Below are 10,887 nucleotides of genomic sequence, written 5' to 3' on the forward strand. Positions count from 1 at the left end.
TGGCCATGCCGGACGGCGGCCTGATCACCCCAGTGCTCAAGAACGCGGACTCGACCGACATCTACCAGCTGTCCAGGTGGGGAGGAAGGGGTGGGCCATGGGCGCATGGGCAGAGGCAAGGCGGCCGGGAAAGTAGCAACAGCAAAATGTCGGCGGCGGCGGCGGCGGGGTTCATCCTCTTAAAGATGAACCGAGCTTGGGGGCGGGGCGGGGCGGGCGTCTGGAACAGCTGTGCATGGTCAACCCAACCGTTCAGGCGTCTCTTTGACCCCATGAAGTGGATGAACTAAATGGCATGGTGTATATATGGTAGGCTTTCAAGAAGACGCTAATCCGCCTGGCGAGACTCGTCCCTACGGAAGCGTCCAAGCCCGCATTTATCCCGTACTCGCCCGTTGTACTCGAGAAGTAAATGTCCCCGTATTCATTTTTCTTGACCTCTTCAGGAACTGGGCTGATCTTGTGAAGCGCGCTCGCTCCAAGCAGCTGCAGCCCGACGAGTACAACAGCGGTACCTTCACCATTTCCAACCTCGGCATGTACGGCGTCGAGACGTTCGACGCTATCCTGCCACCAGGTGGGCGGGTACTCCCTCAGGCTGCCTGTGGGGCGTACCAGCGCGTGTGCGTGGTCACTTCGGTCGCTGTTCTGGATGATGTCCGGTGCCCTTTCTCGGGGTCGTGGCTCCCCTGCCTTCGCTGCCCCGGGCCGATCCAATTACTCGTAGGGGCCGGGTGGGATGCGATGGCGGGAGGGAAGACGGGTGGTGCAGTCTGTGCGGTTGGTGGGTACATGGTGTGTCAGGGTTGCCAGTGCGTCGTCTGTTCGTCTTTGGTATGGCCCCATGACCGCTGCGCCAAGCGCTGCTGGCGACATTGCCTAAAATAGCGCGCATACAGCAGGTTTGTTAATGGAGGCAATATATGTCCGCAATGTATGTCTGGCGTTCCGATACCACTACTTTCGACACGTGGGCACAAGTGCTGCTGTGGTTTAATAATACCTGCAGATATTATCTAGAATGAATATCTAAAAATGACCCGTTGCGTCACGTGTTGTTTGCGTCCCGGGCAGGCACTGCCGCTATTCTGGCGGTGGGCGGCTCCAAGCCCACCGTGGTGGCCACCGCTGACGGCATGATCGGCGTCAAGAAGGTCATGAACGTCAACATCACCGCCGACCACCGCATCGTCTACGGAGCTGACGCCGCGGAGTTCCTGCAGACGCTCAAGGCGGTCATTGAGAGCCCCGAGCAGCTTACCATGTAAGGAGCAGAAGCTGCTGTCTGAGAGCCGAAGCCTTACTCTGTTTCTTCCCCCTCCTCCTGGGAGCCCTTGAGGAGGTCCTTGTGGGTTGCCACAGTGCAGCAGCGCGGCCTGTCGCGTTGGATGTCAGTGGTGACAGCGCTGGCAGAGAGCTTGCTACTGCGCCGGCGGTAGTCCGCAGCGGTTGGCAGTGTGGTGTCAGTGTGGCGGCCTCTCACCTCGACCGCCCACGGCCAGATCTGCTGCTGCGCAACCGTCTGCCGTCTTCCCTACCTTGCGGCTGCTTCGGTTAAGAAAGGTGCGGCGCACCTTCGGCGCCAGCAGGCCAGGACGAAGTGATATCATCCTTTGATACCCCGGACGTATGCTGTGTGCCTGTAGTGCTGGCTGGCTGGCCGGAGAGGGACAAAAAAGGAATTGGGGTCTAGAGAGGTGCACTGATTCGTGCTTCTTGCGTGGCTATTTATCCATGTGTTTGTGTGTTGCTAACGTTGATTCAGTTTTGCTGAAGGTTCCAGTCGGATGGAAGAGTTAAAGCTTGGGGGAAAGGGCATGGGCCAAGAAGTCGGGCTGCGAATATGGCCGTGACCGGTCGGCATGTAGACGCTGCGAGTGAAGCCCGATGTCTTGAGGAGGAAAACAGCAGTGCAAGTAAAGTTCGCGGGAGGATATCTCCTTCAAGGGCCTGGGTTCAGAAGAATTTGAATGTGTTCGGGTTTAAATGTGTTCGGGTTTGGATGCAGTCGGCGCACCACAGGCAGGGGCGAGGCGTGAGTCTCTCTGTACGTATCGGTGTGGGTCCAGTCGCCGGGGATGTTGTTGGAGCATCTCTCGTTATCGACATGTGGAAAAAGGGTTGGGTTCAGGAATTCTCGACTGGAATGGTATGATTCTTGTCAAGGTGCGAAGCTCGAGCATGTCGATTGTGAACTGCTTTGGAGCGGCGATTTTGACACGGGCAGGCATATTTTTCCTTTTCAGGTCGTTTCGGCCTCTTTAGGCATGGCGAATCCCGGAAGTCCTCCATTGCTGAATTAAGTAGACATAGCTCGAATCGGCAACCACGTAGCACGTGTAACTATGTGCTGTTCCAGGCAAGATCGCCAAAAACTCTTAACATTCACACACATTTCACCAAACCAAACACCACCTCTTCCAAAGCGCATTGTACGTGACATGTTACAAACTAACGCTATAACCGCCACAAGAATAGCAACGTCACCACCAAAAGCGTTTAAGCTTGACATAGCCAATCATCCAATAGCCTGCAGCCAATCCAAGTCAAATGACCGGTCTGTCCATACCATCCAACTGCAGTATCTGGGAATACTGTCCCAAATGCCCCCCCATCAGCCGCATCCGCATAGGCCGTCAGGTCAGCCTGCAGAGTTTTGTGCCCATTGAAATATCCGATCCCGTCCCAACCCAGCGGGGCTCGTGACCACGACCGTGGAGTGCTAACAACAGCGGCAGGTCGCGGCCATGCCATCGCCACGTCCTCATTTCCCTTTCGCATGCTGCTGCCCGTCCACCCCGTACTTGTCCTGCATCTTACGTAGTTGCTCCTCCTGCTCCTTGGTGCTAATCTGTGTGAGCCAAGGTGGAAACCAACGGTGATGGTTTCATTATTATTATGTCACACTACCCAGTGCTGTGAAAGTCACCACCAGTCTTTCGCGAAGCTTGGAGGACGATGCTGAAGTGGGTATATAGGATCTTTGCGCCGTGAACGTCAACGGAAACGGTTGTAGGCAAAAAGGTGGTGTGTTCATCAAGGATGCGAACATCCTCTGCCGCTGCTTTTGGGTGGCAAACTGCCAACAGAAAGCTGGACACTCAAAAGACAGAACGGAGAAATATTAAGCACAAAGGGTTTGCGACAAGGCACTTATTTCTACAAAGGGAAAGGTGCTCCTGTTGCGTCGTCGTCATGAATTGGAGCACGGAGCACACCAATTCAGGGGCTTCCCTTGGGGGGTCTACGTGGGGGGTCTACGTGCTTGTACTCAGAAGCCCGCCCGTTCTCGCTACTGCCGAGGGGCCCGCCCCGTGGGTCACACTGCAATTCCCCACGCACTGCAAACCCGCGTTTACCTTCTTGCTATGCCGCACTGGATTGAAGTAAAGGACGATGAGATAGCGGTTCGCTACGTTAAAGCCTGACAGGTGGTCACACGCGTTCTTGGCGTCGTAAATATCTTCGTACACCACGTACGCTGTACCACGCGTCTCCTTCGTTGTCCCTCTGCAATCACACCCAAGGCCCTGGACATGAGACGTCTCTAAGTTGCTGTGGGGAAGCTAGCATTTGAGTACAGTACACCAACTCACATTCGGATCTGCCGAATGGGGCCGTACTTGCCGAAGATATCATACATCTCCTCAGAAGAAATGTTGAAAGGCAGATTTCTCACGAACAGAGCCCTGACGTGGTAGCGAGCAGCACTATGTCATTAGGTGCAGCGCACAGACGGGCTTCTCTCACCAGTTCGCATGCGCTTACCTGTTAACCTCAGGTGGCAGCCGTTGGTTGCGTGCACGCTGAGCAGCTGCCGCCATGGCCGCTCAGTTGCAGTGCACCAAGAGCGCCGGCTCAGGTGAAAGCTATGACCAAACACACAGCTGTGCTCACCTATCTACTTTAAAATCAGCTACTTGTAAGATCACAAAGCTTGCACAGGAAAGAGGGCTACTCGGTAGAATTAAAGCCTTGCGAAAAGGATGTGGTTGCCGGAAGCACAATTCCAGTTGTTAGTATTTAGAAGGATTGTAATACAGGACATCGCGAAGGCTGACGAACGTGGATTCAGTGCGTTCGGTTAGAAACAGACAGAGGACGGTTTCTGTCCAGCGTTGTACGGAACTGTCCTCCCTGGGCTCCAAAATTTACCCTCTGACAGGTGTAGTTCTGGTGCTACTTGTACGTTTTTAATCTCAAGGAAGGCATGGTCAAGGGCCCAGACCAATTACCCAGTAATGTGTGAATGTTCAGCAGTGACTTAAACATTTCGTTTCTGGACAACGATAGTGGAAGATATATCTATATATCCCATTAGTAACCGTTCTCCATACGGGTGTAACCTAACGTATAAGCGCTGCTCAGCTTATCGCTTGCTCAAGCACCTCGGGGCAACACCGTGGACAGTCCTCAAGGCACCGATGCAAATTTGCTATGCAGTCGAAGCTATCCGGAAGGGCCAACCCTTGGCGTAGCAACCGCCCGGGTTGCCCCCGCGGAACCGCGCCCGCGGGGCTTACACCCTCACCTTCAACGTGAACTTGCGCTCCCCCCTCCGAAAACAACTACGCTACCATGTCCGGAGTGATTCCAACGGTCCTAAGTCCTGCGCGGGTATCTCAGGCACTCGCGTCCGCGGGCCCGCCAGCTGGCAGCGGCGGCCTTCGCATCAGCAGCACTGACCCGCTGGCTCCTGGCAACGGCATCGAAACCCAGCCCCGACTCAGCGGCAGCCGACCGAAATCAACCTCCCCATCACGCGCCATAGCCATGGCCTTCCCCTCTACTACTACGTGCATACCCGGCAGCCCTTTTAGCGCTGACGCCTCCCCTATCCCCATGGCTCCGTCCCCAGCTGACGGCGGCGGTGGCACCACCGCTGGCGACAGAGGTAGCGGCTCCGGAACCGGCGAGCCCAGCTCAACTGCCACCTCCGCCCGCAGCCTCAATGGTCGCCAACGGCTGCCAGCGAGCAAGTCTTTCCGCGGCAACCGTCCAGATTCCCCTAAGGCTAACGGCGGGAGGGTCCAGCTCGCGGCAGAAAGCTCCGCCAACTCTCTATCCACAGCCCATGTCGGCGGAAATGGTAATGGCGGAGGCGGAGGCGGCGTGTCTAGCCCGGGCCAGCGAGCCACGTACATGTCCAGCGTCCTTTCCGCACGCGGCAGCCGCGGCGGCCTGGGCCGTGATCGCAGCTACGCCGGCAGCGCTTCCAGCGCCACAGGAGGTTTGCGGCTCAACCAAAGCAGCATGAGTGGCGGCTATACGGGAGGGCTGGAGTCCCTAGGCGGGCTGGGAGGCCGCGGAGGGCCTGCCGTTGGCTTGCAGCCCGCACCGGGCACTGTCGGCGGCATTGACGTGTCACGCCTGGCGGCAATCCAACGGCTGCTTGACGAGTACGACAGTGATGAGGCTGCTGACGTCACGTCGCCTCGCCCCGAAGGGTCGTCGTACAGGCGCCGCAGCGACTCGCACAGCGGCGAGGGCGGTGTACGTCACCGCGGGTCTGACTCCGACTCCGGCACGGGTTCCGCCTCAGGTTTGCGGTCGCTGGTGTCTTTGCGGTCGCGGAAGGACATGCAGAACTGGCAGCCGGTGCGTGAGGGGGGAATGGAGGGGGTGGTAAGTGAATCCTTGGCTTCACAGCCACTCTACCGGAGTAGCGCTACCGGAAGGGGGGTCCATGACACAGAGCCTGGCAGTGAGTGCCTGCGCCCGGTGGCGTGTCTCCCTCGGGGTTCCCCCCGGTCTTTGTTCCAACCTGGCGCCCCGTCCTCCTTCCCTCCCTCACCCCTGGCGCCCCGTCCTCCTTCCCTCCCTCACCCTCTGTCCCGCGCCCCGCCCTCCTTCCCTCCCTCACCCTCTGTCCCGCGCCCCGCCCTCCTTCCCTCCCTCACCCTCTGTTCCGCGCCCCGTCCTCCTTCCCTCCCTCACCCTCTGTCCCGCGCCCCGCCCTCCTTCCCTCCCTCACCCTCTGTCCCGCGCCCCGCCCTCCCTTTGCTTTCACGTCCTGCCTGGTTGCGTCCTCCTCTCCAAACCTCGCGTCGTCTCTTAATCCCCAATCCCCCAACAGACCGTGTCCGCGATGAAAGGCAGTCTGGAGGAGCACCAGCAGCGGTTGAGGGAGCGGGCAGATGTGACGCAGCACCTGAAGAGGTGGACGGAGCAGGTGCTGGAGGACGCGAAAAGGTGGGGCCAAGAGGCGAAACGGGCAGGGACAGGGGCAGGGACAGGGGCAGGGACAGGGGCAGGGACAGGACGCTGCTGCTGTGGCTGGGGGCAGCAATTACGGCAGCACCTCGTCAGAGCCGCCATGCCGGGTCCCCCAGGCCCACCAACCCCACAACCAGCTGAAAACACACCCAGCCCACATCCCGTTCCTTCCCCCTGCTTGGTGCCCTGCACGTCGACAGCTGGAAGGATTTTCTGCGCTTTGCATGTCACTCTCCATACCGTATGACTCCATACCCCCTCCCTCTTGACTTTGCAAATTGCACTCGCAGGGCCGCGGCGGGCGGGACCTCCAGCCGCGCCAGCGACATTGTACGAGCCGCGTCAGTGAGGTTTAAGGGCGTGGACGAGGACCACCCCGAGTCCTCCTCCCCTTCCTCGCCTTCCCCGACCCCGGGGGTTGGACGAGCACCCCTGGAGCTTGAATTTGTGGATCCTGATCAGGAGCTGGATGACGAGGAGGAGAGGCGGATGGAGGCGCTGATGGCGCTGCCGCCCAACCCCCGCGGCCTGGGGGCGCAGCTGCGGACGCACTTCATGAACGTGGTGGAGGATGAGGTCAACAAGAAGATCGATGCGGTGCGTGGTTGGACGGGTGAGGGAAGACGAACCACAGACGAGTGATGATGATGCTGATGCCAGAATATAATAGAGACGGGAATTACGCCAGGAATAGACAGATGAATACTGCAGGAAGTTGTCCGAAGTTACCATGGATGAATGGATGGATGAATGGGTATTGATAGGTGGGGGTTTGGGGGCGTGTCTCCCCCCTTTCGGCCACCATGGCATGGTTGGGTGGCCGCGGTGTGGGCTATTTATTGGCGGGCGCAGGCGGGCGGGGTTGGATGAGGGGGGATGGGTGACTGGTGCGATGGTGCGATGGGAAATCGAGCGGTCAGCCAGGAGGGTAGGAGGATAAGATTTAGGTGTTGGGGGCGTGCGTGTGGGGACGAGAGTATACCCCGGGCGGGAAACAAGCTTTCTACCGCTCATTCTCCGACTCGATTCACCCACAACGCTGAGCACGATATACGCACTGATCCACACACATACATAACCCAATGACCCGTGGGTCGCAGCTCCGTGCCAAGTGGGAAGCCGAGAAGTGTCACGAGGCGGAGGAGCTCCGGGAGCTGAAGGAGAGCTACCGGGAGGTGCGGCGTCACTACGTGGAGACCAAGGAGGCGCTAGATAAGGCCAACACGCGACTGGATGTCATGAAGCTGCAGGTAGAGTTTGGCGGGGAGTTTGGGAGTCCCATTGGTAGGGGAACGAGTGGGTTCGTGCGCGGTGGGTGGGTAGGTGGGTGGGTGGGTTGTGTCGCTGTGGGGCTGCTGGGCTTTTGGGGATGTTGGCCAAAGGAAAGGAAAGGCGTCCTCGCGGCCCAGGCTGCTTGAGTTGGTTTGCAAGGGGCTGAGCCACCATACGCACATCTACTTCGCTGCAGATGAAAGCTACGGCGGCATTAAATAAGGTCTCCAAAGATGCAACAGCGGCAGCCGCGACGGCCGCCGCCGCTGCGCCTGACGGCGACGGCGCCGCCACCGCTGCTACGGCGGCCCCCGCCACCAAGGGCGGCCGCGGGTCGCGGGTCAGCACCCACGACGGCAGTGAAGGCAAGACCGGCGGCAAGGGCGGCAAGGGTGGCGTCGGAGTCGGAAATGCCATCTCATCCGCCGAGAACGGCGCCGTAACATCGGCGTTGGCGCCCGGCGCCGCCGGCGGGCATGACGACGACCTGCACGACAAGCTGAAGAGCATTGGTAGCCGCCGCCCCACATCCCCCACCGGTGACGGCGACGCGGCCCAAGCCGCCAGTGCGGAGCTGCAGCAGCAGCTGCGGGCGCATGTGGACGCGGCGATGAACCTCAATCGCAAGTAAGACTGCGCCTGTTATCCATCGTCGAGTTCGCTATTAACGAGGTGCAGATTCAAGTACAGCAGCAAATCGCTCAATCTCAGCTTTCCTTTCCCCACCTCCTTTAGATTCAGTTCCTACGTCAAATGGAATGTTCGGCTAAGGAAGTCTAAGCATGTTTCCTTAGCCGTCTAAGGAAACCCTAGAAGCTTTTTTGTAGCGAAAGTAAGTACAACGCGCATCTACAGCCCGGTGAATGAGAGTCACCAAGTGCCATCAAGTCCCCCCCCCCATGGGGCTGCCGATGACGACGGCAATAAGAAGGACGAGGGGGAAATCTACAGCCCGCTGTTTTAGGTGCACCTTAACAGTGGTGCTGCATTTGGCATAGGTCAGGACTGTAAGAAACCCTCGTTGGAGGATTTCCTGTGTCTTTTCCCCTACGCGCAACCCCACGTTGTGTCTGTCAGCTTTCCACACGTCCCACGCACCGTCTGTTACCCCGCAGGCTTCAAGACGCGGAGCAGCAGCTGGCCAAGCTCAAACTGGATAAGACATTGCTGGAGCAGCAGCTGGCGGCGGCAGGGACTCGAGGCGGCGGCGCCGGTGAGCCCGGCGCTGCTGCTGCCGCCAGCGGCGGTGGTAAGTACGACGCCGACGTCCAGATCTTCAAGCTTAAGCAGGAGAAGGCCTCCCTGGAGCAGCAACTGGCGGCGACTAAGTCCAAATCGTCCTCTAAGGGCGGCAAGAGCGGCGGCGGCGCCGCCGCCAAGGGCGGCGGCAGCTCCTTCCGCGCCGGTGGCAAGGCCGGCAGCGGCGGCGCCGCTGCAGCAAAGGTGGCGGAGCTGACGGAGGACGTGGAGCGGCTTCAGATTGAGCTGGCGGCGTCGAAGCGGGTGGCGGCGAACAGCTCGAAGGAGGCAACGGATCGCCGGATGGAGCTGCAGAAGGTGTGGGGAGCGCGGGAAGCGCGAAATGGGAGGCAGCGGCGGCCGCGGCGAGAGTGTTTGCCCACCTTGTAATTGACGCAAGGGGCCGTACCTTGCCGTACCTTGCCGTACCTTGCCCTGCCACCCTAACACGGCCATCCCAGCCATACCACACTCCACCATTACCACCACCACCACCACCACCATCACCACCACCACCACCAGGACCTCGCGGCATCTTTCTTTCCGCCTCCCGAACCGCCACGTCGTGATCCATATCATACAGTCATCCATTGTGCGAGCAATCACATCGTCTCGTGCACTAAGTCGACTTACGCCATTTTCCCTGGATTCCTGTACACTTGCGCAGGCCAAGGACGACCTCTCGGCCACGAAGGCCATGCTGGACATGGCGATGCAGCAGATTGAGAGCGTCAAGGAAGCCCTGGCAGGGGAGAAGGAGCGTGCTGACCGCGCCGTCGCAGCGGCGGTGGCGGCGGAAGAGGCGCAGGCGGCGGCGCAGGCTAGCGCTGCAGCCGCCAACTCAGCTGCGGCAGCGGCGCTCGTCAAACGGTCCGCCGCCACCGGCGAGGTCCAGGAGCTTCTAGAAAGATTGGAGAAGTGCGTCCCCCCGGGGGGTTCCGGCGTGAGACAATGTCTGAACCACATGGGGGGCCCCTGCCTAATTGTTGCATCACACGTCTTTTTCAGGAAAGAACCGATCGGCGGATGTCAGATCTCGTGTTGATACCCGGGATACCACACTCAGTCACCCCCAGTCCGCGTCAGTCTTTCCTTGGCATCAGCTTCACTCGCTCGTGGTTCGTCTTTTTCCCGCCCTCAGTCCCCTAAGTCCCTCTCAGTCCCTGTACCCGTAGGTTGCCTGCTGGGCCCGGTGCCGCCCCTCCACCAACAGCAGCTAGCGTGCTTGTGCAGTGGCCTACCCCGCATGTCCTTGGCATTAGGACAGCCCGGCGGGGCTTCGAACGGATGACTTGCTGTGTTTTTTGCTTTGGCGTTTTCCGCGTGTGTGCGTGTATTTATGTGTGTATCCTCACCCTGATGGTGCGGCTAGCTGCTGCTTTGGCAGTTCTGTGTGTGTGTACATGCTTCACGGCTGCGAGGTGTTCTCCAATAGGGCATAGCCGCTCTTGCGCTGCAACTCCGGCTCATGCCCGTCCTTGCTTGTGTGCGTATGTGCTCGTACTGATGTTTTTATTGCTTTTCAATTCTTGGTATCGCTTCAATTCTTGGTTTTCGAAGGGAACGCGACGTGGCGCTGACGGCCGCTGGTGAGCTACGGCAGCAAGCCCGCGACCTATCCAACTCGCTTTCGGAGCGAGCGGATGAGGTGATGCAACTGCGCGAACAGCTGATGCAGCGCCAAATGGAGAGCAGCACGGCGCCGGAGGCGGCGCCGCCAGAGCAAGCCGCGGCGGCGGCGGCGGCGCCGCAGCCGCCGATTTCGCCGGCGGCGGGGTCCAATGGTGTTGGCGGGCCGCACATCCATTCCAAGGTGACGGCGGCGGCGGTGGCGGCGATGCAGAGTCTTGGCGTATCGCTGCGTCAAGTGCCGGTAGTGGCGCGGCGGCGGCCCACCAGCGCCGTGGGCCCCAGCGGCGCCGCCAGTGTCGGACTTGACAGCGCTGTTGGCGTGGCAGCGGCGGCGGCCGCGGCGGCGGCGCTTATTCCGGCGGTGCTGGAAGTGCTGCGGCAACGTATTCCAGAAATGGTGATGGCGCTGGAAGGTGAGCTGGAGGCAGGATCCACGACGGCGGCGGCCAAGGAGGCGGCGAAGGCGGAAATCGACGCCGCCAGTGGTGGTGCGGCGTCCGCTAACGCCGCCGCAGCAGCGGCCGCGGC

At 59.9% G+C, this 10,887-nt stretch overlaps 3 protein-coding genes across 3 annotated transcripts in view; 2 read left to right on the forward strand and 1 right to left on the reverse strand.

The window, feature by feature from the left end:
- The window catches only part of VOLCADRAFT_80947 (dihydrolipoamide acetyltransferase), a gene marked incomplete at its 5' end in the record, with an annotated part of 6,819 nt that extends 4,010 nt beyond the window's left edge, over positions 1-2,809 (forward strand). Inside the window, 3 exons of the mRNA XM_002950028.1 lie at positions 34-76; positions 447-577; positions 1,075-2,809. Of these exons, the coding sequence (XP_002950074.1) occupies positions 34-76; positions 447-577; positions 1,075-1,268 (368 nt within the window). The 3' untranslated portion in view covers positions 1,269-2,809. The remainder of the gene's footprint in view (positions 1-33; positions 77-446; positions 578-1,074) is intronic.
- VOLCADRAFT_60121 (uncharacterized protein) lies at positions 2,765-3,824 on the reverse strand (the record flags this gene model as incomplete). Its single annotated transcript, XM_002950144.1, has 4 exons — positions 2,765-2,851; positions 3,360-3,510; positions 3,597-3,689; positions 3,769-3,824. The coding sequence occupies 4 exons, from the start codon at positions 3,822-3,824 to the stop codon at positions 2,765-2,767; spliced, it is 387 nt and encodes a 128-aa protein (XP_002950190.1).
- Positions 3,825-4,578: 754 nt separating this feature from the next.
- Positions 4,579-10,887, forward strand: part of VOLCADRAFT_90546 (uncharacterized protein) — a gene marked incomplete at both ends in the record, with an annotated part of 10,964 nt that continues 4,655 nt past the window's right edge. The window contains 8 exons of the mRNA XM_002950029.1: positions 4,579-5,598; positions 6,077-6,192; positions 6,507-6,813; positions 7,317-7,466; positions 7,685-8,115; positions 8,604-9,045; positions 9,395-9,645; positions 10,288-10,772. Of these exons, the coding sequence (XP_002950075.1) occupies positions 4,579-5,598; positions 6,077-6,192; positions 6,507-6,813; positions 7,317-7,466; positions 7,685-8,115; positions 8,604-9,045; positions 9,395-9,645; positions 10,288-10,772 (3,202 nt within the window). The remainder of the gene's footprint in view (positions 5,599-6,076; positions 6,193-6,506; positions 6,814-7,316; positions 7,467-7,684; positions 8,116-8,603; positions 9,046-9,394; positions 9,646-10,287; positions 10,773-10,887) is intronic.

The sequence above is a fragment of the Volvox carteri genome, assembly GCF_000143455.1.
Source record: "Volvox carteri f. nagariensis unplaced genomic scaffold VOLCAscaffold_17, whole genome shotgun sequence".
Lineage (NCBI taxonomy): Eukaryota > Viridiplantae > Chlorophyta > Chlorophyceae > Chlamydomonadales > Volvocaceae > Volvox > Volvox carteri.